This window comes from Conger conger, chromosome 17 (genome assembly GCF_963514075.1).
Source record: "Conger conger chromosome 17, fConCon1.1, whole genome shotgun sequence".
NCBI classification, from domain to species: domain Eukaryota; kingdom Metazoa; phylum Chordata; class Actinopteri; order Anguilliformes; family Congridae; genus Conger; species Conger conger.
Window position 1 is genome coordinate 16,627,268 of NC_083776.1, and position 26,440 is coordinate 16,653,707.

General features: G+C 42.7%; 1 protein-coding gene across 1 annotated transcript in view; it reads left to right on the forward strand.

Annotated features, from left to right (window-relative positions):
* Positions 1-26,440, forward strand: part of LOC133116487 (collagen alpha-2(V) chain-like) — a 49,041-nt gene that overhangs the window by 19,291 nt on the left and 3,310 nt on the right. Inside the window, exons 2-51 of the mRNA XM_061226097.1 lie at positions 205-423; positions 699-715; positions 822-854; positions 1,022-1,054; positions 1,498-1,551; positions 6,349-6,441; positions 7,029-7,112; positions 7,392-7,436; positions 7,635-7,688; positions 7,906-7,959; positions 8,048-8,101; positions 8,192-8,245; positions 8,695-8,748; positions 8,938-8,982; positions 9,129-9,182; positions 9,561-9,605; positions 10,297-10,350; positions 10,689-10,787; positions 10,886-10,930; positions 11,103-11,201; positions 11,336-11,389; positions 11,826-11,933; positions 12,163-12,216; positions 12,306-12,404; positions 12,523-12,576; positions 12,661-12,759; positions 13,673-13,726; positions 14,343-14,396; positions 16,679-16,732; positions 16,867-16,920; positions 17,040-17,084; positions 17,187-17,285; positions 17,593-17,700; positions 17,826-17,879; positions 18,039-18,092; positions 18,259-18,312; positions 18,431-18,484; positions 18,597-18,704; positions 18,783-18,836; positions 18,925-18,978; positions 20,773-20,934; positions 21,038-21,145; positions 21,508-21,615; positions 21,976-22,029; positions 22,658-22,765; positions 23,392-23,445; positions 23,908-24,015; positions 24,396-24,449; positions 24,560-24,667; positions 24,783-25,095. Coding sequence (XP_061082081.1) covers positions 205-423; positions 699-715; positions 822-854; positions 1,022-1,054; positions 1,498-1,551; positions 6,349-6,441; positions 7,029-7,112; positions 7,392-7,436; positions 7,635-7,688; positions 7,906-7,959; positions 8,048-8,101; positions 8,192-8,245; positions 8,695-8,748; positions 8,938-8,982; positions 9,129-9,182; positions 9,561-9,605; positions 10,297-10,350; positions 10,689-10,787; positions 10,886-10,930; positions 11,103-11,201; positions 11,336-11,389; positions 11,826-11,933; positions 12,163-12,216; positions 12,306-12,404; positions 12,523-12,576; positions 12,661-12,759; positions 13,673-13,726; positions 14,343-14,396; positions 16,679-16,732; positions 16,867-16,920; positions 17,040-17,084; positions 17,187-17,285; positions 17,593-17,700; positions 17,826-17,879; positions 18,039-18,092; positions 18,259-18,312; positions 18,431-18,484; positions 18,597-18,704; positions 18,783-18,836; positions 18,925-18,978; positions 20,773-20,934; positions 21,038-21,145; positions 21,508-21,615; positions 21,976-22,029; positions 22,658-22,765; positions 23,392-23,445; positions 23,908-24,015; positions 24,396-24,449; positions 24,560-24,667; positions 24,783-25,095 — 3,834 coding nt within the window. The remainder of the gene's footprint in view (positions 1-204; positions 424-698; positions 716-821; positions 855-1,021; positions 1,055-1,497; positions 1,552-6,348; positions 6,442-7,028; positions 7,113-7,391; positions 7,437-7,634; positions 7,689-7,905; positions 7,960-8,047; positions 8,102-8,191; positions 8,246-8,694; positions 8,749-8,937; positions 8,983-9,128; positions 9,183-9,560; positions 9,606-10,296; positions 10,351-10,688; positions 10,788-10,885; positions 10,931-11,102; positions 11,202-11,335; positions 11,390-11,825; positions 11,934-12,162; positions 12,217-12,305; positions 12,405-12,522; positions 12,577-12,660; positions 12,760-13,672; positions 13,727-14,342; positions 14,397-16,678; positions 16,733-16,866; positions 16,921-17,039; positions 17,085-17,186; positions 17,286-17,592; positions 17,701-17,825; positions 17,880-18,038; positions 18,093-18,258; positions 18,313-18,430; positions 18,485-18,596; positions 18,705-18,782; positions 18,837-18,924; positions 18,979-20,772; positions 20,935-21,037; positions 21,146-21,507; positions 21,616-21,975; positions 22,030-22,657; positions 22,766-23,391; positions 23,446-23,907; positions 24,016-24,395; positions 24,450-24,559; positions 24,668-24,782; positions 25,096-26,440) is intronic.

The window sequence follows — 26,440 nt, forward strand, 5'->3', positions numbered from 1 at the left end:
AATGCACTTTCCAACAGTAATGTAAAATTTCACCCATCATTATACTGGAAGTTATATTCATGCAATTATGCTTTGATAAACTTTTATACAAGTGTTTAACTGGGGGTAACATATGGCTCACTGTTTGTTCTCTTTCCTGTGTGTGTGTGTGTGTGTGTGTGTGTGTGTGTGTATGTGTGTATCTGTGTGTGTGTGTGTGTGTAGGAGATGTAGGAGATGACCGGAGCTGTATGGAGGATGGGCAGATCTACACCAATAGGGACGTTTGGAAACCGGAGCCATGCCGGATCTGTGTGTGTGACAGTGGAGCCATTTTGTGTGATGCGATCCAGTGTGAAGAGACCAACTGTGAGAAGCTGACCATTCCCGAGGGAGAATGCTGCCCAGTGTGCGACACCAGCGGTGGTGGAGACAGCAGGCCTGGTTAGTCACTGCCACGCATCCACATATTTATTATTAACTTTAACCTGCATGAAAATAATCAATAAAAGCTATCCAAGCAGCCTTCTTTTTTCAGCTTGTGTTTTGGTTGAGTTGGAAATATATCTTTAATTTGGTACCAATATATTTTTGTTTTGTTACACATTTCCATTTTAATCCACCAAAATAGTGACAGATTCATAATCTGGAAACCATTTCATTCAAACAATATATGCTAACATGCTGTGTGTACTTACGCATCTTTTTTTTCATTTCAGATGGAAAAGTATATAAGGTGAGCTACGGCTTTTAAATTGAATTTCACAGCTGGGTTTCTATCAATTTTAAGATGATAATATTTTCAAGATGCAAAAATGAAACTGAATTGTTTTGAATTTCAGGGTCAGAAGGGAGAGCCTGGAGATGTGCCATATGTAAGTATATTTCTCCAAATGAAGGAACCGGCAAGATGTCCATGATTCCGGAATAAGGTTTTTGTGTAGATTCACAGGGTAATGGGTATTTTATTCTGCTCATTGTATGTGGATTGCTTGTATCTGATTGGTTGTGTGCTCAGAGTACATGTTTATCGTCTTTTCAGATTGTAGGAATCAGGGGTCGCCCAGGAGCCGTGGTAAGCACACATATGATGTATTTTACAGTCCATTTAAAATATTATTCAAACTGCATACATCACTGATCCTTGTAAAATATACGTGATTTAACCGTTTTAATATCGGAAGTTAAATATTTTTGTCTCGCTTGCGTGTAGATGTTTAGTTTGTAACACTAGGTGGCAGTAGAGGTCCACTATGTGACTACCACTTCACTGTGATTGAGGATTAGCTCTTAATTTAAATGATAAAAAGAAATTAATAAAAAATAAATAAGACAAACAGAAGTATTAGGTGTTGCTTCGTCTGCATATGTACAAAATTAATCTATTTAATTTACTTTTTAAATCTTTAAAACATCAGTTTATTTTTTCATTGCTAATGAAGTCATTTGGGAAGTGGTGTATGACATGAGAGAAGTTGAGCTGAGTTTTCTGTGGGCTTTTGGTTCTGATAAAAACAGGGACCCCCTGGATCAGCTGGATATCGAGGGGACCGCGGACCCAAAGGAAGACCGGTAAGATGAAACCATTCTTCTTCCTGTAAGACTTGTTACCTTTAATAATAATAATAATAATAATAATAATAATAATAATAATAATAATAATAATAATTTATTTAAGGCTGCACCAAGGCTTCCGAGGCCCAGTCATGGACCTTAGCCACTAGGCTACAGGCTGCCCCAATGTACTCTATATTTATTCTATGATGGAGGATGTTACATATCTACAAGGCACTGTTCATTGAGTGAGTAAAATTATACTATGTTTGCTAAAAGATGTATTAGTTAAAGAGGAGGAATGATTCTACTATCATGTTAGACACAATTCAGCTGAGGACAATCAATTCAGTCACTAATGAGTATGAGCACAACACAAAATAAAGTCTGGCAATACAGTCTGTAAACCTGAGCTTTTTCACAAACCTACACAAACTTCTACACTTCAGATTAATGGGTCTGACGTCACGCCAATAATAGTCTACTGTAATAATTCAGACAGAGAGCAATAAAGTACAATGACGCAATCTCAAAGTTAAACTGGTAATCACTTGAATTGCTGCCAGTGCTGATTCTGTTTGATTGTTAACGGATGAGAAGCGGAAGGATCTGGAATGCAGTGGTCGGGTTAAAGTGAAGGCCTGTATCCTCTAGTCTGTACTGATCATAATGCGTCTGCCATGTTGCGTTACATATACATTCTGTTCTGTATGAGTTCATTGAATATTCTTCACTAATGGGCATTGAGAAACTATATTCCACTTTGTGGAACAAATTATTATTTGAATATGCGCTTGCATTCCTGAAGTACACGGTAACCAAAAGACCTCAACTCGAGACGCTACTCGCTAAGTCAACATTGTTCTGCGATGTGTAAATACAATTGATGTATGAACTGGACTCCAAACATTAACAGGACAGGAGGTACAACTTGATTTGTTCAATTACAGTGACAAAAGAAAATAAATTCTGGGAAATAAATGCTTTGCTTTATCTAAAAAAAAACTTTAAAAAAACGGGGGCATTTGTAGTTCAGGTTTGCTTCTGTTGGGAGGGGTTTTGTCCTTGTACAATTCATCGAACGCAGCAGGAGCAGGTTGGGAGCAGGATTTTGCTGTAACTGAATCCTTTAAAGAAACATATGAGTTATAATTATGGGACAAGAGGGAACACACTTTAAGCACCATGTGGCATATAGTAGTATACTGTAGATTATCAACATGACACCCCATTAATTATGAAATTTTCCTTTAGCTTATAACATAGACTGATGATAATGATGTTACATGCATAATTTAGTAGGCATTAAATGTAGCCTTACATAGCATAGATTATGGTAATGTTTGCTTTAGTTGCCATGAAGTGACAGCCCTTTATAAGGATCTGCCATTGCTTGGCTGTAATTGGAAGGGCAACAAGTCCATCCACCAAGTTAGGCCTTGGCAGGCTAATGCTATTCCATTGAGCGTTTGGCACTGTTCAGAGCTTGACACAAAAATAACTACAGTGACCACAATCCTTCATACAATTCAGAATGAACTTGAACACAGAACAAAGCACTAAACCTACTGTAGTTCATTTCCTGCTTCTTCCACCCTGTTCTCTAACTACATGCCATTGTCTTTCATTTTACTTTGGAAGTGTCATCCTCTGAAATACTCACGTACCCCTGTTATGTGCTCCAGATATTACAAGTACAAGTACATCTGTGCTCTTGTAATGGTAATTCAATACAAACTGTTTTTGGATGCTATCATTATTTCCTGTGGAATCCAACAGAGGTTCCCCAGTAGCTCCCAAAGCCATGTCTCACATAGACCCAGTGTAGTGCAGTCTTTAGAATAGAATATAAAATCATTACCTACATGTGATTGGCTACACAATCGCTCGCATTCCCCAGATCATCACACCGAAAGAGAAGTGAGTTCTCAGTTGGCGCAGCTGTCTGTTTAAACACAAGTAAAATGCCTGCCTGTTTAAATACAGGTAAAGGTAAAATGATAATAATAACCAATTTATTTTGCTATTTATTGCCACTATTATTAAGAAAGCCCTCCATCTGCACCCCCATTACTGAGAGTCCAAGCGTGCCCCATAGTTATTATTATTTGCATTAGTTGTTGTTGTTGATTCTACTGCTTTTTATGTACATAATACAATACTATGCTGCTGTGTCAGTAAAGCTTATTTGAATTGAATTTGACAGACAGACAGACAGACAGACAGACAGACAGACAGACAGAAAGACAGAAAGCCAGGCAGAAAGACAGAAAGCCAGGCAGACCATGACACAGACTCACTAATAAAGTAAATGAAATAGTTATCATAAAAAAGATGTCAGCTGTCTACCTTTCATAACTCTTTGCTAACTAGCCAACCAGGCAGCTAGAGAGATGGCTATCAATGACTACATTGGTTAAAATACACAATTAGCTTGTGCTAGAGAATAATCTGGCTTACTGGCCAGAGCATCTACTAGCTAAATGGCCTGGCTATTTCACTGCTATTCCACTAACTGGCTAGGCTACCTATTTGATAACTGGGCTAATTGCTATTTTTACAATGAAACACAGTCAGATAGCTATTATTATTTTTATTTATTTTTTTGCTAGTTAACTATGCAACAGCTGATCTGACTAGCTAACAGCCAAGTATCTATGGTATGTGCATAGCTGGTCAGATAAATGTTGTTGCTTGGTAGAAAATGTCGATTCGCCTATTAGTGCCTCTCTGTCTGCGGTAACAAACAATGTTGGGAGTTCATCCCAAAAACAGACCATTCCTGATTCTGGGAATTTTGGAATCAGGAACAGACTCCCTCCATAAGGAGCAACCATGCCCGTAGGCCTACCATGGCTTTTTATAGAAGATGCCGAGTAATCAAGTTCTCATTAAAATCTTTAGGGGCAAAGCACCACAGGCCCTAAAGATTAACAAATAAAACTTCATGAAATTGATGAGCAGATCATGTCATGGATATCTCCTCCATACATTGTCAGGATTCCTGGGATTATGAGGCAAAAAATTAAGAGTGAACTTCATGCTCCATATATTCCAGTGTTTTGAACCAAAACTAGCTTCCAGTCAGGAGCAGTAGTTCTCACAGTTTTAACAGGAGGACTGGGGATTCCTCATCTTCTTTCTGAAGTGCTCAGTAAGCGTGACACGTCTCCTTTCACATAAAACAAACCTGAACACAACCATCTGCCATCCCCTTCATTTACTCTCTCTGAAGATAGCTCCCTCGGTAACTGATGGGAGACAAATAACCAGTGATAGTTTAGAGATAAACAGCCAACAGCAAAACCATTTGATTCCTTCTGTAATTTGACTGGATGTTTACTTACTAAAACAGCAAAACATGTATGGAGATGACCTTGTGAAAAAGATAAGGTTTGAAGCCTCGATGTTAGGACAAGCAGCTGCAGCTCAGTCTAGGCTACTGTTCAGTCAGATGCAAGTGTCTTCATAGTGTTTTCAACACTGCTGTTGACTAATTCTTTTCCAGTTCATTTTATAAGTCAGTGTTTAATGGGACAGAACCTAGTAATCTCAGATAAATGTTCCATGTACAGTTTCATTATGTTTCAATGTTGAGGTCACTTGCTTATCAGACATACAGTAACCATTGAGCAGAATTACTGGTGTCAATCATTTGCCATCTCGGTCTAAATCCCATATATGCCATCTCTTTAGCTGTAAGCCATATATGATTGAGTGGCAGAGAGCATTAACTTTACTTTTCCACATTTATGAATGTAGGATATTTTCCCACAGCATATAGAGAGTGTATGCAACTTAGTTAAACATATGGAAAATGTAATAAATGTTACAGCTTGAAACTAATTATAAAAGTATATTAAGTAGGCTATGTGCTCATATTATTATGTATTCTATGGTTGTAAGGTTAGAATGTAAAACATCAGTAAACATAACAGGGACATAGGTATGCTTTATTAAGTGTGCAACTTTCAAGGGTAGAATATGAAAGTCGTAGAAACGATTTTATATAAACTTATTGATTTGACTCAAAATATGAAGAAATCAAATGATGGTGATTTGGCAAGTGATTTGGCAAGATTTGTCAGTGACCGTGAACCCAGGAACTGCCACAAGAACCATAGCATTGAAAGTGCTATGTGCCCTCTCAATACCGCACAATTAAAATGTCTTTAAAAAAAAAAAAGAACATTTAAAACCTAAATATGAGTGGCTAATCTGTGGTTGTGGCCCTAAACAAACGCATAGCCTGCTTATACCAGTTTCTGGCCCTGCAAATATGCCAGAATGACATTCATACAGATAATAACAATACAGTATACTGTACATTGAATCTAAAAACGTACTAAAGAACTAAACATGCTTAATACTAGTTGTCTGACCACTTTTGATGTCTCTGCAGCACAGATGTCAAACTCTTGTTTTCACAAGATGGCCACTCTAGAGAGTATGGAAGTCCCACCATGTTTACAAGTGTTTTGTCAATCCCACCATGTCAACCACTCAAGGGAACATCATGGCCAATAGGATTCCTGTGCCCATGGTGTTTAGCCCTTTATAGGGTGGCCTAGTGACCACCTGATCTCAAGGTCTTAACTTAGGAAACTTAGCTTGAAACAGTGACAGCCCTGCCCTAAGGCATTATGGGGACAGATTCTGCAGAACATGGCCAAAGACCAATCAACCGAATTACTAAAGGCTTCATTTTCAGTGGAGTGAACAGCAATGCCAACGCTTGAAATGGAACGACGTGTTCACGGCCATGAATTTAGAGACTAATCGATTGATTAACATGATCTTATCAACTGTTTTTAGGGTCCAAGAGGTACACCAGGGTATGACGGGGAGCCAGGTGTCCCAGGACAGCCAGGAGAGCCAGGACCACCCGGACACCCATCACATCCTGGGGTATGCTACTGTATACCTTAATTTAGCAACAAGACAATTACAATGATACTGTTTTATATTGTGCTCATTCAGTCCCTCATTCACTGTAGTATTACTGATCTCTCTCACTCACTGTAGTATTACTGATCTCTCTCACGCTCCTTTCTCTCTCACTGTAGTATTACTGATCTCTCTCACTCACTGTAGTATTACTGATCTCTCTCACGCTCCTTTCTCTCTCACCGTAGTATTACTGATCTCTCTCGCTCACTGTAGTATTACTGATCTCTCTGACTCTCTCACACTCCTCACTCTCTCACTGTAGTATTACTGATCTCTCTCACTCACTCTAGTATTACTGATCTCTCTGACTCTCTCACACTCCTTGCTCTCTCACTGTAGTATTACTGATCTCTCTTACACTCCTCACTCTCACACTGTAGTATTACTGATCTCTCTCACTCCCTCACTGTAGTATTTCTGATCTTTCTCACTCTCTCACATTCCTCACTCACTCACTGTAGTATTACTGATCTCAGTCACTCAGTCACTCACTCAGTGTAGTATTACTGATCTCTCTCTCACTGTGGTATTGCTGTTGTTCTCAGGGTGAGTTGGTCTCTCAGATGTCAGGAGGGTTCGATGAGAAGTCTGGTGCTGCAGGTCAAACAGCAATGGTCCCTGGAACAAGGGTGAGCAGGACGTTCAGAGAGCCTCTGTCATTTTTCACTACTGTATGTTAGTAATAATTTTCCACAAATTTAGGTTATGCAATAATAATTAATGTTCCATGACTGTACATTATTCAATAGTAATTTGGCATTTAATTTTAATTATTTATTACTGATTTATTATTACTGATAATTTATTTCTTCTTGTACAGCCAGGTGTTCACCCTAGGCACTGCCAATGATATATGTTTGTAACTTGTGATGCGACTCATCTTTTGGGTTTTGGTGTTTGTCTGTTAGGGGGAGGCTGGAGTGAGAGGACCTCCTGGACCTTCTGGCCAAGCTGTAAGTCAAAGAGATAACATTAAAAAAAGAAATGCTTAATTGGCCATGCATTAGAACATAAAGACAGTTGAGAAATTATAAATAAAAATAAAATTCTCTCACCCGCCCTCCACCTTTCTGTCCATGCCTCCTTCCCACCCTCCCTCCCCCCCTCCCTCCCTCCCTCCCTTGCTTCCCCCCCCTCCCTCTCTCTCCTAGGGGCCCGCAGGTATTCAGGGCACCCCTGGCGAGCTTGGAGATCCTGGTCACATGGTAAGAATAAAGCTAGTTTCAACTCTTTCAGAGTATTGCAGAATATGAACGTTTGTTCATCAGACATGATTACATGATTTGTGTTGAGGCAAACCCTTTTAGTTGAAGTGCATTAAATGTGTCTAAAGGGTTTGTGTTGTCGTAAAACCTTTGGGCTGAAGTGTGTTAGGTGTGTCTACAGGTAACACTGTCGTTGTTTGCCGTTTCCTCACTGTAGGGCCCATCTGGTGTGAGAGGCCCTGAAGGACCTCCGGGCAAAGCGGGTGAAGATGTGAGTTATCCGTTTGTCCCTTTTTTAAGAGTCTGGATGGAAAAACAAGACACTGAAAATGATCCAATGCAATTTCCCCCTCCAACAGGGAGAGGGAGGAAAAGCGGGAAATTCTGGAGAAAGGGGATTTCCTGGCTCTCCGGTAATGTCCATGCTCCAATACTCTTTCCTTTATAATTCCACCCATTACATGTTCCATGGAATGGCATACTAACAGTATGGTATATTTTAGGGGGCAAGAGGTTTTCCAGGGACACCTGGTCCTCCAGGCTTGAAAGGCCATAGAGTGAGTATAAACCACCTCAGCGTCCTCATGCACACCACCTCAGCTGACCAATTCATTTTTCACACTGTTTTTCTGTTGCTATCCATTCGGATGCTGAATATGAAGCAAGAGACCACCGTCTTCATCATTCCCCCTGTGTTATACAGAGATATATACACACTCAGTGAGCATTTTATTAGGTATTTATTAGACTTATTTTTAGACCCAAGTCTTCTGCTGCTGTAGCCTATCCAGGTTTGACATTTGACATTTCATGTAATGACCTATCCTGACAATCAGCACTTTCTTTCGATTGCATGCTGTATTACAGTAATGTTTTGCATTGTGAAGCTTTATTAATTGAAAGATAGTTTTCACACTTTTTTAGTTGTGTTTCTCCCATCATTGACAAAATGCACAAAGCCCATGCAAGAATACATTTTCATGCAGATGCTTTTTTAACCTTACAGGGGCACCAAGGACCTCTTGGTGTCAGAGGTGAAACGGGGGCAGTTGGGTCAAAGGTAAAAGGTCACACGTGATTCTAAAGGAAATTCAGTTCAGCTAAACTGTCATACTGGATCAGTGTGCTTTATTTGAGTTGAAATGACGTTTCCTTTCTGTGTGTGTACCCCTGTGTGTGTGTGTGTGTGTGTGTGTGTACCTGTGCGTTTCCCTCCGGTGTGTCTACCCCCGTGTGTTTCCTCTTTTAGGGAGAGTCTGGCCCTACCGGTCCTTTGGGTGTACTTGGCCCTCAGGTATGTGACGCAACAGCAGAAAGTGCGGGCTTAAATCATTTTCAAATATTTTAATTGAGTTGTTATTACTTAATGGAAATGCAAATCATACAGGGACCTAAGAACAATTTAGCAGGACAAGAACAGTGGTCTGTTTTTCTCTGTAGGGTCCGAGGGGAATGCCTGGTGAGAGAGGTCGTCTGGGCCCAGGAGGAGTGCCGGTGAGAACGATTATGTTCATGAACACATCTGATCAATATAACTCATCCTTTTCATATCATATCTGTTTAAATCATCACATGTATAAACACAGAGAAATATGATTAATTTAACCTCACCCTTTAAGTGTCATATCTCTTTTAAATCATGGAAGCTGCATTCTCATTTAACATAATGACCAAGGAGGTTGATCATATTAAGTTAAGAAGCTGGAATAGCCTATAAAATATATTCAAATTATTCTTTGTAGATGTCATGTTTTGCACATATGATTGATGAATGATGATTAATGATTAAAACGCGTAACTAGTATTTGTATTTCTTTATAATTTAAGGTATATTTGCTAGTAGAAATACTGTATATATTTTTTATATTGTAGGGCACACGTGGTTCACCTGGAAATGTTGGGAAATCAGGTCCAATGGTAAGAAAACACCAAATATTATTAACTATAAAACTTTTTGTTAATACCATTATGAATCAGAGAAAGATGACCAATGCACTGGCCTCAGAACTGGATTACACTCATCATGGCTGTGTTTTGTATGTACTGTATGACTGTGTAACTATGATGACAGTGTTAGAGTAATGACCATGTTAGTGTAATGAGTGTGTTAGAGTAATGACCAGTTACTGAAATGAGCATGTTGCAGTAATGAGCTTGTTGCTGTAATGACCTTGTTACTATAATGACCATGTTGTAGTAATGAGCATGTTACTGTGATGACCATGTTACAGTAACAACCGAAAAACAGTAATGTCCGTGTTACTATGATGATGTGTTACAGTAATGACCGTGTACTATCATGACATGTTACAGTAATTACCATATTTCTATAATGATTTGTTACTATAATTTCTGTGTTACTATAATGACACGTTACTATAATGCCTGTGTTACTATAATGATTAATTACAGTAATGACTGTGTTACTATAATGCCTGTGTTACTGTAATGTCTGCGTTACTATAATGACGTGTTACAGTAATGACTGTGTTACTATAATGACGTGTTACAGTAATGTATGTCTGTATGGCCGCTGTGCCTGTACAGTCGTTCCATCGGTAGTCTGCGACAGCAGGATCAGTATCTGATACAGAGTCTGTGATTTTAGGGTCCGCTAGGGCTCAGTGGCCCCCCAGGGTTCCCAGGCATCCCAGGAATGAAGGTGAGTGGCGTCACATCCCTAACAACCAGCATAATGTGGGGAATAATGCTGAATTAACATCCCCTTCAATGAATACCCTTTTGGCAACATTTAAACATCCTTGCAACACCGAATCCTAGTTTCACAGTTAAATTACATTACATTATTGGCATTTGGCCTGGAGCAATGTAGGGTTAAGGGCCTTGCTCAAGGGCCCAATGGCTGTGCGGATCTTATTGTGGCTACACCGGGATTAGAACCACCGACCTTACGTGTCCCAGTCATTTACCTTAACCACTACGCTACAGGCTGTCCCAGTTGTTTGCCAACCGCCATTCTGTCACCATTTCTCCCCTCAGGGAGAAGCCGGGCCCACAGGTGTCCGAGGGACAGAGGGGCCCCAGGGACAGAGGGGAGAGACGGGGCGTCAGGGAGCCGCTGGTTCAGGCGGCCAACAGGTGCGTACCTGTGCGCGCGTGCGACAAAATGGACCCGGACAGAATCTCTGCACTGATGGCTTCTGTGCTTCTCTCATGTGCAATTTCTCCTGTTTCAGGGTCCATTTGGAACAGATGGTGGCCCAGGAACCAAAGGACCAATAGTAAGCTCAGAATTATCCATTTAACCAATGCAGCATTTGTAATTACGTATTTACTGTTGATGATGATGACGATGATTAATTTTAGTTGTAGTGGTAGCGATTTGTTGTATGACTATACTATGTAATAATAGATTGAATGTGCAACCTGTTACTGATCGACTGATTCTCCTAGGGAGGTGTGGGCCCTCAGGGGCAAGGAGGCCATCTTGGCCCTGCAGGACCTCCAGGGCCCCAGGGCAGCACTGGTCAGCCCGGCGTGAAAGGCCAACTGGTAATGCTGGTTTCCTGCGTCGCTGTGGCTCAATGAACCCCTGTCAGCTCTCATTTACATCCTGCATGCCCCTCATTTACATCCTGCAAGCCTTTAACATGCCTGTAAACACATCTCATCCCTCCCTTTCTCAGGGAGACATCGGAGTGCCTGGATTCAAAGGAGAGGCAGGGCCTAAAGGAGAAATGGTACAGTACAACCAAATGTATTATTATTATTATTATTATTATTATTATTATTTGTATTATTATTAACAGATACTGCTTTAAAAACAAATAAAACGGCCCATGTCTGTTTCTGGTACAAGGCCTGCTGTAGTTCTTGTAGGAAATAAGGAATGCAGTGTAGTAGAGGACAAGTATATGCAGCTTTCTATCTCGTAAACTCAAATATTTTTTGTTATTATTTTGAGAGTAGAATAGCAACATTCCTGAATTACATTAGTCGAAAGGCAGGAACCAAGGGACCAATAGTAACCATAACATTTACATAAACATTCCTTAATAAGTGTTATGGTTACCCGGGCAATGAAAAGATAATGATAGCAGATGCCCTTACAGGTGTGCTATGTTTGTGTCCTAGTGTTTGTGTTCCGGATGTGATGTTGATGTTCATGTGCTGTAGGGCCCACCTGGTGCCCAAGGGGCCCTCGGCCCCCAGGGAGAGGAGGGGAAGAGAGGAACACGTGGTGACCCAGGCTCGATCGGCCCTCCAGGTTCTGTAGGAGAACGGGTGAGTCAGCCACGGAAACGTGCGTTAGTGCAGAGAAACCTCTTGTGTTATATCAACTCTGGCAGTGTTTACACGAGTCTAGCAGGGGACACATGTGCTATGCTAAAAGTGTATTTTTCCCTGTGTGGGAATATGCTAATCTGAGACACTACAAATCTGATGTGATCTCAGGAATACATGTCGTGTCCACACCACTTAGGATTCTTTCTGAAAAGGCACTTTATTTTAGGGTGCTCCTGGCAACAGAGGATTCCCCGGAGCAGACGGATTACCTGGACCCAAGGTATGTAATTTTGCAAAAGCCTGCCAAAAATGAAGATTTTTCACTGAATATCGATGTGACAGTGAGGCATTTCTCCCTGCGTTTTCTAGGGTGCACAAGGAGATAGAGGAACTGGGGGAATTTCTGGTCCCAAAGGCTCTTCTGGAGATCCAGGACGCACCGGCGAGCCGGGCCTCCCGGGCGCACGGGTATGAAACCCCCTCTCCATTTGTACCTGCACGCCCCAACATGTCTGGAGTCTGTGTGAGTATACGGGCAGGCTCAACACCCATTGAATTAAGCCTTTCAACTGTTCCTATGTTCCAGGGCCTGACGGGAAATCCTGGAGTCCAGGGTGCAGAAGGGAAGCCAGGACCACTGGTGAGTTGGAAAAATGTCATTCCCAATCTGTGCCCTCAGAATCAGTGAAATGTGAAGGAAGTAAGAGATGTGCTTCCTTTTCAGGGGGGGCCTGGGGAGGATGGGCGTCCAGGCCCAGCTGGATCTATCGGAACCAGAGGACCAGCTGGATCAATGGGATTACCAGGACCAAAGGGATTTAATGTGAGTATTTCTACCATGGAAAAGAGATTTAATGTGTGTATTGCCACCATGGAAAAGGGATTTAATGTGGGTATTCTTGCCATGGAAAAGGGATTTAATAAGAGTATTCCTGCCATGGAAAAGGGATTTAATGAGAGCATTCCCACCATGGAAAATGTATTTAATGTGAGTATTCCATCTCCATGGAAAAGGGATTTAATGTGAGAATTCCCAACATGGAAAAGGGATTTAATGTGAGTATTCAACCCCAATGGAAAAGGGATTTAATGAGAGTATTCTCTGACTATGGAAAGGGAATTTAATGAGAATTCCTGGCATGGAAAAGGAATTTAATGTGATTATTCCCACCATGGAAAATGTATTTAATGAGAATTCCTGGCATGGAAAAGGAATTTAATGTGACTATTCCCACCATGGAAAAGGGATTTAATGTGAGAATTCTCACCATGGAAAAGGGATTTAATGTGAGTATTCAACCCAAATGGAAAAGGGATTTAATGAGAGTATTCTCTGACCATGGAAAGGGAATTTAATGAGAATTCCTGGCATGGAAAGGGAATTTAATGTGAGTATTCCCACCATGGAAAATAGATTTAATGTGAGTACTCCCACCATTGAAAAGGGATTTAATGTCAGTATTCAATCGCCATGGAAAAGGGATTTAATGAGAATTCCTGGCATGGAAAAGGGATTTAATGTGAGTATTCTACCACCATGGAGAATAGATTTAATGTGAGCATTCTCCCACCCATGGAAAAGGGATTTCATTGTAGTATTCTCCTGCCCATGGAAAAGGAATTCAATAAGAGAATTCCCACTCATGATAAATGGATTTAATGAGAGTGTTCTCCCACTTGTCACTTATGTGCCATGCTGTCATGTGACTAATATTTTCTCAATGCCCCTCCAACAGGGAGATCCAGGGAAAACGGGCGAGCAGGGAAATCCTGGAGTACCAGGACAAAGAGTGAGTATGGACATTAACTGATTGATTCACTCTGATTTGCTACTGATTCACATTCCCCTGTCCAATGTGATTGGACAGTGACTGAGTGATTCATGATGTACCTGATTCACTTTCCACTGTCCTATGTGATTGGGCATTAACCAAGTGATTCATGTGCCCTGTCATATGCACTTGGGAATTTACTGAGTAATTCATTGTGTAACTGACTGACAGTGTATTTCCTGTGCGAATGGGCATTATCTCAGTCATTCACTGGTTACTGACAGACTGATTTGGAAGCAGATAGTAACTGACAGGCTCTGGTTTGGAAGAGGATGTTAACTGACAGACTCTGGTATTATAGCACATGTTAACTGACAGGCTCTGGTTTGGAAGCAGATGTTAACTGACATGCTCTGGTTTTGAAGAGGGTGTTAACTGACAGGCTCTGTTTTGGAAGAAGATGTTAACTGACAAGCTCTGGTTTGGAAGAAGATGTTAACTGACAGGCTCTGGTTTAGAAGCGGATATTAACCGACAAGCTCCGGTTTGGAAGAAGATGTTAACTGACAGGCTCTAGTTTGGAAGCGGGTGTTAACTGACAGCCTCTGATGTTAAGTTACTGATTCTCTTGTAGGGTCCACCAGGGAAGGAAGGAGAAGTTGGTCCAGCAGGTGCTACTGGTCCCGCAGTAAGTATTTAACTCATATCTGAGGTGGAAGTAGAGTGGAGCCAATGTTTTGTATGATCACACCAGGTATTTTCAGCTAAACTAATGTACAGTACATAAGGGAAAATATTGGTGGAAATATATTTATATTTTAAAACGATCACTGATCAGCAGCAATTCTACTGACTAAGGACTGACTATAAAATATTCCGAATGATTTTTTGAACCAGGTCACATTTGGAATTAGATACCAATCGTGTTGGATGATGAGTCATCCATCTGCACTTTTACAGGTGTGCTTACATGGTTATGAGAAATATATGGCTGGAGCCAAGGGTGGTTAAGTGCTGGAGTTGGACAGGTTTAGGAAGGACCCCAAATTTAGAGTTTTTCCCATTAAAATGGGAGTTGTAGCTCACTGATGGAAACTGCTCATTCACCACACAATAAATCACACCAGCAGCACTGAGAAATTACAGGGTTAAACATGAGGGCAGTGGCAGCAGCCACCTCTCTGACTTCTACTACTACCAGGGAGCAGTCCCTGTGCCCAGGGCAGCCCAGTATAATGAGTAAGGAACTGGGCCTCTAACCAAAGGTTAACCGGAGTTGCTTTAGTATCTATAGCTGTATAAATTGATGCTATGTAAAAATTCTGAAGCTCTCAAAGTTGGATACAATCATAATGGTATTCACTGTATGTAGTGGTGCGAGACAACAACATGCAACAAAGTCAACAACATGCAGGGTCGGAGTGATGTACATTATTTCAATGTGCCTTTTAATGCCAGTCTTTCTGTTAGAGAGCATACACTAGACAGGTCACATCAGAGAGATTTATGGTATGAATACCGGTGAATAGTTCACATTTTTCTGCTTTTGACAGGTAACCACTTCATCTTCTTCTTGAATAATTATCAGCTCCCTGTGATGTTGCTTCATGTAAACAAAGCAAGCCAGCCCATATTCATCGCCAATCAGACCCAAGCTCAATTCACTCAGTAAATGAAATGAAAACGAAAGATAAATCACTCATAAATCACTTAAGCCTTCAACTGCTAGCTAAACTAAGGGAGTGAGCATCTTCATATCAAAACATAGTTTACGTTTTAATTCATTTCTGCAATTAGAAATATATACAAAAGCCAGCAAACAAATGACACAAGGAAGACATTTATAAGCAGAAATAAATAAACCAAATCTGGATGTGAAAATTAGCTGCTTACTGTCAATTACAGGATCAATACAAAAACCAAATGTTGGTCTAATATTGCTGTCAGAGCAGAGACTTACTTTTTATTGATTTAAAGGAATAACTTTTTTAATTAATTGGCCAAAACTCACACATTGGATGACACAGTGATTTATTAACAGCACAAGTTGAATCTAATGGTTAAACTACACCCACAGGGCATATGCAGGGTTCAGTCTTCTGATAGTTGTGTGTCTGGTTTATGGGTTTAACCCCCTAAGAAAAAAAGTTTAAGCATTCTTTTTTTGACATAATGCAAGTGTCTTTGGTGACAAAAACATGTTGCATTGAAAATATTTTCAAAATATTTTATTTCATTTTAATTGAATATCCTATATGCTAATAGAAATACTGTATCGAGCTCAGGGAAGCCAAAATATAAATAAAATAGTCCTCGTTTGAAGACGCAAGGTCTCAGGAGGATGGAGGTTGATAGTTGTGATTTAAACATGTCTGCTTTAAGATGGCAGTGGATGATATGGGATTTAAACGTGACTGGTTTAAATGGCAGTTGATGGTTGTGATTTAAACCTGTATATTTTAAGATGGTGGTTGATGGTTGTGATTTAAACGTGACTGGTTTAAAATGGCGGCGGATGGTTGTGATTTAAACGTGCATGGTTTAAGATGGCGGTTGTTGGTTGTGATTTAAAGCATCTGGTTTCAGATGGAGGTTGATGGTTGTGATTTAAATGTGTATGGTTTAAGATGGAGTTTGATGATTGTGATTTAAATGTGTATGGGTTAAGATGGCGATTGATGGTTGTGATTCGTTTAAGATGGCAGTTGGTGGTTTTGATTTAAACGTGTCTGGTTTGAGATGGCGGTTGATGGTTGTGATTTAAACATGTCTGGTTCAAGATGGCAGTTCATAGTTGTGATTTAAACGTGACTGATTTAAATGGCAGTTGATGGTTGTGATTTAAAGTGTATGGTTTCAGATGGCCGTTGATGGTTGTGATTTAAACATGTCTCATTTAAGATGGTGGTTGATGGTTGTGATATAAATGTGTCTGGTTTAAGAAGGTGGTTGGTGATTCTCTCTCTTTAGGGTCCCGCGGGAGAACGAGGAGAGCAAGGACCTCCTGGTGTAAACGGGTTCCAGGTATTCAGCTTTCTTTTTAATTATTTCAGACATACAAATATAGGAACGCAGATGCCTTCAGACATTTGCAATAACTAGTTCCTATCAATTTAGTATCTCTGACAACTTTTCATCAATCAATTCCATTTTTTCAGGGCTTACCTGGAAGCCCCGGCCCACCTGGAGAACCAGGAAAGCCAGGTGATCAGGTAAACACGACCGAGTAACCCAACTTGCTCAACCTACCATGGTATATTTGGCGCACACCGTAGATCATACTGTAGACATTTTTGGTGAGAAGAATGTTGTTCTTTTCTGTCATTTTTAGGGTATTCCAGGAGAGGGTGGAGCTGTTGGTCAGATTGGCCCGAGGGTAAGCCGCACTTGTGTTTACACTGCGTAACCGCTTTCTTTCTGGAATGTTCTGACTCTGTAACTCCCTTGGGTGCAAGTGACACATGTTTTTGTCCCGTAGGGGGAGCGCGGGACCCCGGGGGAGAGAGGAGACCTGGGCTCTCACGGTTTGCAGGGAGCCAAAGGTGTGCCAGGAGCTGCAGGCCCAGACGGACCAAAGGTACTGTACTACTGCCAAAAACTCACGTGTTATTAATGGCTTAACCCACACCGACAGACCCAGAGGCCTTTCAGCTACTTTCCCAGTTTCCACACAGTGCATTACAATGCTCCTAAACCGCAGGGATCCTACATGTTTTTCCATGACAAATGGTGCAGTACATTCATGCAAAATATTCACCATGGACATGTACATGTTCAGCAACACATGCAACTTTACACTGTGGCACATTTTATAAGTAATTTGGTAGAGTACCTTCTTCTACTGTCCAATAGCCGTAAAGCACCTGTACTGTCCTGTCCAATAGGGAAGTCCCGGGCCTTCAGGTGCTCTGGGTGACCCAGGTCCTCCAGGACTTCAGGGAATGCCGGGAGAGAGAGGAACATCTGGACCCCCAGGACCGAAAGGAGAAAGGGTAAGCAGCAATATTCATCACTCACACACTAAGGCCCTCACCTCATGCCTCGGTGCTGATGCGTAACACTGGGTGTGTGACGCTGGATGTGTAACGTGTGTAACGTGTAATGTGTCCTCTTTAAGGGCTCTGCAGGAGAGAAGGGATCGGAGGGAACTGCTGGAAATGATGGAGCCAGAGTGAGTTCATCCCCTCAGGGGTCACTGTGATTCCACAATTACACTCCACATCAGGAGTCCCAAAGGCGCTATATAAACTCAAACCACGATGAGGATGATGATTATCATTATTAAATCATTAAAGATCTATCATTACTAACTAAATATATTTCCTGGTAGGGACTGCCTGGCCCACTTGGACCGCCTGGACCACATGGACCCAGTGGTGAGAAGGTGAGACTGTACTGTACCCCAATACTGTACCCTGTGTTAAACTGGCACAAACGAGACTACTGTACCCTGTGTTAACCTGGCCCATATAGACTGTACTGTACCCTGTGTTAATCTGACCCGGATGAAACTGTACTGTACCCTGTGTTAACCTAAAGTCGTGTTTCAGGGTGAAGCTGGACCTCGTGGCCCACCCGGACCTCATGGCTCCAGAGCTGCTCCAGTAAGTCATGTTATTTCACTAGATGCGTTTACCAAGTCAACAATACCGCGGTCACATACCTCTGCTATTATTCTCCTAACAGTATATGAAGTCATTGTTATTATGTTTTATATTGTAGGGGTCCCGAGGTGAACCTGGTCCCATTGGCCCTGTCGGATTCAGTGGCCCACCTGTAAGTGTCCCATTCTGTTGAAAAATCCTGTGTGAAACTGTTCTGGGCCATTTTTAGAAAGCAGTGGAAGCTCTGGTTTTTTGAGCTGATGGTTTCCGTGGCCTTCCCACAGGGTCCCGACGGTCAGCCCGGAGTGAAGGGTGAGACCGGAGAGCCTGGTCAGAAGGGCGACGCGGGATCTCCAGGACCCCAGGGCCTGGCTGGAGCACACGGCCCTAACGTGAGTGTAGGGAAATGGGGGGATCTCCGAAATTTACCCCAAACAGGCCCCTGGCTCACAGTGCCTGTTCTCTCCTAGGGCCCCGTCGGAGTGGCAGGACTGAAGGGAGGCAGAGGGACCCAGGGTGCTCCGGTAAATGCACGATCTTTGAGTGATTTCAGTTCTGTTGCTATAGAATCCGCTGAAACATGTGTATCACTGGCTTTTCCTTCCTCTTTAGGGCCCGACCGGTTTCCCCGGCTCACCTGGGAGAGTAGGCCCACCTGGCTCAACGGTGAGTACTTCAGTACCACAGCATGAACCGTATACCTCTGATGGCATCGGCCATCAATCCAAACTCTGTAACCCATAACGACAAAGTGAAAACAAGTTTAAACATTTTTGCACATTTATTAAAAATCTAAACTTAAATCTCTCATTTATTAGTATGCAGACCCTTATTTCAGTACTTTGTAGAAGCCCCTTTTGCAGAAAACACAGCTTTGAGTTTCCTTGGGTAAGTCTATACAAGCTTTCCACACCTGGATTTGGGTAGTTTATTACATTCTTCCTGGCAGATCCTCTCAAGCTCCATCAGATTGGATGGGGAGCTTCTGTGAACTGCCATCTTCAGGGTCTATCCACAGATGACTATGGGGTTTAAGTCTGGGCTTTATTATTGGCATTTTGGCAGAAGCTCTTATCCAGAGCAACGTACAGTTGATTAGACTAAGCAGGAGACAATCCTCCCGTGGAGCAATGCAGGGTTAAGGGCCTTGCTCAAGGGCCCAATGGCTGTGCAGATCTTATTGTGGCTACACCGGGATTAGAACCACTGACCTTGCGTGTCCCAGTCATTTGTCTTAACCACTACGCTACAGGGCGCCCCCCTGGCTTTGGCTGGGCCACTCAAGGACAGTCAGAGACTTGTCCCAAAGCCACTCCAGCGTTGTTTTGGCTGTATGCTTTGGGTCATTGTAATGCTGAAAGGTGAACCGTTGCCCCAGTCTGAGGTCACATGCACTCTGGAGCAGGTTTTCTTCAAGGACCTCTCTGTATTTGGATAAATTCACCCTTCCCTCAATTCTGACCAGTCTCCCTGTCCCTGCCGCTGAGAAGCACCCCTATATGCTTGGAGTTCGGCCCAAAGAGTTAAATATTTGTCTCATCAGACCAGATCATCTTTTTCTTCATGCTCTGAGAGTCCTTTAAATTCCCTTTGGCAACCTACAAAGGGGCTGTTGTTTGCCTTTTACTCAGGACTATCTTCCATTTAGCCACTCTACCATAAAGACCTGATTGATGGAGTGCTGAGTCGGTCGTACTTCCGCCAGGTTCTCCCATCTCTTCTGAGAACATCCAAAGCTCTGTTAGAGTGACTACTGGGTTCTTGGTCACCTCCGTTCTTGCCCGGTTGCGCAGTTTGGCTGGATTGCCAACTCTAGGAAGAGTCCTGGTGGTTTCAAACTACTTCCATTTGATGTTATTGGACCACTGTGCTCCTGTGAACACTCAAAGCATTATGAATGGCTTTATACCCTTGCCCTGATCTATGCCTCACCACAATTCTATTCCGAGTTCCTTGGACCTCATGGCTTGTTTTTCCTGAGATGCGGTGTGAATTGTATATCAATTCAATAATAAATAATCAATTCAAATTGCCCCAGGTGGAATCCAACCAATTTCTGGACACATCTCAAGGATAATTAAAGCAAAGGGTCTTAAAAGGTCTGAATACTCATGTAAATGTAGTTTTAGATTTTTAATAAATTATCAAACATTTCTAAAAACATGTTTTCACTGTGTCATTGTGGGTTACATTTTATCCACTTAAAATGAAATCAGCAAAACAAAGTAAGCAAAAACTGACGGGGTGTGAATAGTTTCTGAAGCCACTGTCTGTATACACACACACACACACACACACACGCACACGCACACGCACACGCACACGCACACACACACACACACACACACACACACACACACACACACACACACACGCACACACACACACGCACACTGGAATGAGCTCATGCTGGACGGGCCCTGAAATGGGGCGAGGAATTGATGGCTGTCTCTTGGCTAGGGTCCTATGGGAGAAGCAGGGCCCCTCGGTGCACCTGGGAAAGACGGCCCAGGTGGTCTTCGTGGAGACCCTGGCTCACCTGGACGGCAGGGGGAACGAGGAGCTTCCGGCCCAGCGGGGAGCTCAGGAGATAAGGGGGATTCTGGAGAGGACGGTCCCACGGTAAGCAGCTTGGAGATTGCAAGACGCAGTCACATGCAATACCCAAGGAAAGCTACATGTCAGAGAAAGATTGTGTGAATGATCATTTTTACATTCTGTTTAGGGCCCTGATGGACCACCTGGTCCTGCCGGAACCACAGGGCAGAGAGGAATTGTGGGTCTTCCTGGCCAGAGGGGAGAGCGAGGGATGGCTGGACTTCCTGGACCAGCGGTATGCGTCCATTTTACCTCCATTTCCATACATTCAGTGTGTTTATGGTTAGAAAGATGTGGTAAAACTATATTCAATGTTTTCATTTAATTAGTTTAAAAAATCCATATTTACAAATAACAAGCTAATTACTTTTCTATGTATGAAGTTGTAAGTAAAGGACAAATCCCAACCAGGGAGGGGGGGTTTAGTCTGTAGGCTATTCCCCACCCCTTCACACAATACCCACTCCACTGGCTAACCAGCACCTGCTAGTAACTGCAGAGCAGCACCATTATGTTCTAGAGCATGTTCCACCAACTGTGTATGCAAAATGGTACAAATTCCAGGTTATGCATAAAGGTTTGGTGTGTTGATTTTAGGGTCCCCCAGGAAAGCAAGGAACCCCAGGAACCCAAGGAGATAAGGGCCCCCCAGGGCCTCTCGGATCACCCGGTGCAAATGGCCCACGTGGAGACGCTGGCCCTGACGTAAGCTTCCTGTTACACAGCCTTCTGGGAATGTATGCTTACAGCATTGGCAGCTGTGAGGGTTTGGATCTCTTTGGTTTTTTGGTTCCGTAATTCAGATGGCACATGTCCTCTGTATTTTCCGATGACAACCTATTGCATCCTTTAAGGTTTAAAAAAAATAAAATTAAATCTTGTTATTTTTACTTCACATTTTTGATATGCCTTCATCTTCAAAAGAAACGTACAATACTATGGAAAGAAATGCATTGTGCCAATGTTGATGATGATGTTGTTGAAAGTCGTATGATGGTTGTCGTTATTGTTGTTGTTGTGCTTGTATATGCACTGACTGGTGACCTGTGCTTTTCTCTCTCTCAGGGTCACGCTGGGTCAGACGGACCCCCAGGAAAGGAGGGATCACTGGGTGCCAGGGTAAGAACACAGAACCTACTGCTCCTACAGCACATCTCCACTCGATTCTCCATGGCACTTCCTCCAAAAACCTTAAAATGCTACAAAAAATGTCCAGAACTCTGCTGCCCATCTGCTCATCCACACCCGTACCAGAAACCGGCTCGCAGTTCAACAAATAATTCACTTTAAAATACTGCGTACCACATATAAAGCCCTAAACAACCTTGCTGACCTCCTCCATCGGTACACCCCCACCTGTAACCTTCCATCAGATGACGCTATGCTCATTACCCCCATAAAGACCGAGCATCGGACCTGGGGTGACTGAGAATTTTCCAGTACCGCCCCCTCTTTCTGGAACTCTCTCTAAAAACATCAGAGATTCCGCCTCACTTCACACTTCAAAAAGCACTTCAAACTCACCTTTTCAGGCTTGCTTCTAATGTATGACTGCTCTTTGTTCGTTTTTTTATTTTTAGGCTTTTAAAACTTGCTTTTTATGTTTTATGATTGGTTTGATTAACTATGTAAAGTGTCTTTGTATACCCTGAAAAGTGCCATACAAAAGAAATGTATTACTATTATAATTATTAACCATCATCATGTTACACCAGAGAATGACAGTGTTATGATGTTCTGTTGCCAGGGCGACCGAGGGGACGCAGGTCCGGAGGGGCTGGCAGGGTCCCAGGGGGCTCCGGGAACTCCAGGCCCGGTGGGAACGACGGGTGGCCCCGGCAGGAGGGGAGACGCGGTGAGTGTGGAGGGCAACAGGCATTTCCATAGCAAGGTTAACCGTTACCACAGCGATGTTAACCGCTACCACATGCTATGGCTGAGGAGCGGATGATAACGAGCTGTGTGGTTATCACACAGCCATCGCTCAAACGGCTCAAAAGCTTAAACCAGGAAAGATGTGTGACTAGGTGTCGGCATCAGTGACTATCCTTCAGCATAGTCCTGTACATTACAGGATTTTAGCAGTTGTTCTCTAATTCAAAAACGGCTAAATAATGTATCATATATTATTGCATGTAAGCTTAGCTTTTGCACCTGTAATGTGTTACTGAGATATTGGTCATGCCATGCTGCCAGACCCAGTTGGATGGGTCTTGTATTTTAGCCTGTTCTAGCAGCAAATTTGAATGAAAACAGATGACTCATGTGTTTCTACGTTAAGGTTCAAGGTTCAAAATTGTAAAAAAAATAAGTTGAGTTGAGTTGAGACAAACAATAATAGAATATGGCCACAGCATCAGCTGGACATGCTAGTATGAGATATAAATCAAAACAATATGCAAGCGTTGACTGATATCAGCTGTGAAGTAATGCTTTGGTGTTGTTGTCACAGAACTACATTTGTGATTTTTTTCTTGACAGGGTTCGAGAGGACCGGTAGGCCCCCCAGGCTCGGCAGGCAAACGGGGATTAATTGTAAGTTTTTTCACATTATTTCCATCATGTTCCATGGGAAAAACAAAAAAAGACATTGAAATAAGGGAAGGGGTTACAGATCATTCAAAGCAAAACTTTTGACGGCCTGTCCACTTTTCAACACCCTGAGTGGCGAGTTTAAACACGCCTCTCTGTTCATCATTACATTCAACAGTGGTGCTTATGAAACAAACACAGTCAGCATGTAAAGGCAGTGTTAAAGGAATGTGACTCACATGCGTTGAGCATGCACACACCCTGTCATGCATGCCCCTGCACACACACGCACATGCTCTCTCTCTCTCACACACACTCATACACTCACTCACATACACTCTCTCTCTCACACACACTCATACACTCACTCACATACACTCTCTCTCTCTCACACACACTCATACACTCACTCACATACACTCTCACTCTCTCACACACAGAGTGAATCATGTTTTCTAACCACAGGGACCTCAAGGACCAAGAGGAGATAAGGGAGATTTAGGAGACCATGGAGAAAGAGGACAGAAAGGTCACAGAGGGTTCACTGGACTACAGGGCTTACCTGGACCACCGGTGAGTCATAGCAACTGCAGACGCACTTCCTGAAAAACCGATAAAAACAGATTTACCATGAGAGGGCCTGAGGACTGAATCCAAACTCAGAGGGGGGGTAAAATTTATGGGGGAGAAGGCCCAGTGGTCTTGTCACTTGTTATTCAAATAATTATATAAATACAGTGTGATTCTACAATCATTTCAAATTATTTTATTATTGAACTTATTAAAAAACATTGAAAATAAAGGCAAGTAGTAATCTGGCATAGTACAGTGGGGTGAAAATGCTACACTGGAATACAGAGGGATTTTGCTGAGGAGGTTGAGGATGCATGGACAGGGAATGAGGCTGATGTTTCCTTGTCTTCACTGCTGTTTGCTGTGCACTCTGTTTTTAGGGTACAACTGGTGAACAGGGAGCCCCAGGAATTATTGGACCAAGTGGCCAGAGAGTAAGTACGCGAGCATGGCATCAAGCTCGATCTTTGAACACCATGAGCTCAAATTAAGCTAATCATGGGACTCAAGCGTAAAGCTAATCATGGATTGTTGGCTGTTCTAGGGACCCCCGGGTCCAGTTGGGCCTTCAGGCAAGGAAGGATACATCGGACAGCCTGGACCAATGGGACCACCGGGAACACGTGGAATAAGTGGAGAGATTGGACCGGAGGTGAGTCCAGATGGACTAGTCTTGGAAGCCATTTTGCATGCTCAGCTGTGGGTGGAAATGAGGATTGTTTTGACCACTCAACCCAACTGAACTTATTTTTGTTTGTCTCTGACAGGGACCTCCCGGAGATGATGGCCCCCCCGGACCCCCAGGCTCCCCTGGCCCACCCACGGCTGCAATGGACGACCTGTTCGGCGGGCCACACGATTATGAAGACCTGGGGCCCCCACCCCCTCCCGAGTTCAGTGAGGACGAGGCCCTGCCCAATAATGGCTCGGCCCCCATGTTCCAGGCTGACCCCGGGGTCCAGGCCACGCTGAAGGCCCTCAGCAGCCAGATCGACAGCATGCGCAGCCCGGACGGCAGCCGAAAGCACCCTGCCCGCACCTGCGAGGACCTGAAGCAATGCCACCCCCTGAAGAAGAGCGGTGCGTCAGCCTCGCCCTAATGCTAGCCCGTTAGCCACGAGACCACCTTCTGTTAGTGCTAGCCCATTAGCCACAAGACCACCGTCTGTTAATATTAGCCTGTTAGCCACGAGACCACCTTAACCTTGTGCACACTGGCAGTGCATTAAGGCTGGATCATATTTCAGCGATGTATGATCGGATGATGGATATTGCTACATTGTCACCATATTCAAGTATCACTCAATTTTTAATTTTTAATTCAATTTTTAAACTGAGAATGCTTCAGCGATGGGCACAGCAATGATAGCGACGACATCAAATCTTCCATTGTTGTAGTATAAACTGAAAGTCATCACAACCGACTATCAACTGTGATAGTTGCCGGTAGCAACTATAAACAGGCCTTTAGCCTTCAGCTAACATTAGTCCGTTTGCAATGAGACTACCTTAACCCTGTGCATACTATCAGTGTAATCAGACAGAACTTCAGGCCAGGCTTTGCAACAGGCAGTTTTATATTCTCAACCCTTGAGGGCTCATCCATTTCTAGATTTTGTACCCGTTTCATACTTCTGCCATGAATTGGTTAGACACATTTTGTCTCATTCTTAAATGTTTTTTTGTCATTAGCAAATGCTTTACCGCTTTGGTCCAGTGTGAGAGTCACCCAGCGCTGGCATATGCACCCATTTAAAAAACTAACCCCGTGCAGTTGGTTGGAATGAAAATCGAACTGATATTTGGCCCTCAATACCAATAGTACTGTTGGTTTTACTTTGATAGTTTGATGTATGTTACTCAATGGCCAGAGAGCCCATTCAGCTTGCACCCCAGAGGGGAAAATAACATAATCCAGCAGTAGCTACTATAGACCTGGAGGGACCGAGAATCCCTGTTCAATGCTGTATTTAAATGGAAAGTCTGTTTGGGCTGAATAGTTTGCTCTACTCATAATGAGGGTGAAAAGATTCCCTGGAGGACCATGTTCCATGTTCATAATGCAATGAGAACCTACAGTAATGACCATTAAGCTGCTTTCACATGATCAGCGTCAAAATGCCAGACATGGTGTCAAGCCATTCAATTCCTATGGAGCATTAATGGCCGACACTAAGCCTGCCATAGGCACAACTCAAAATAAAGCCAAGTTGAGCGCCATCAGAGTTTGACCTTGTTTGAAGCTGACCTTTCGTAGCGGGTCCAATCACATTATAGCTTTAAATGAAGCAGGTTGATGTAGCCTACGCTCACACAGACCCCAGGCAGAACTGTTTCAGATAGCCTACATGGTTGAGTTAGTTTCTTAAACCCAATATTTTTGTTTTCACAAAGACAGTACACAATTTATTATTGTTATTATTAT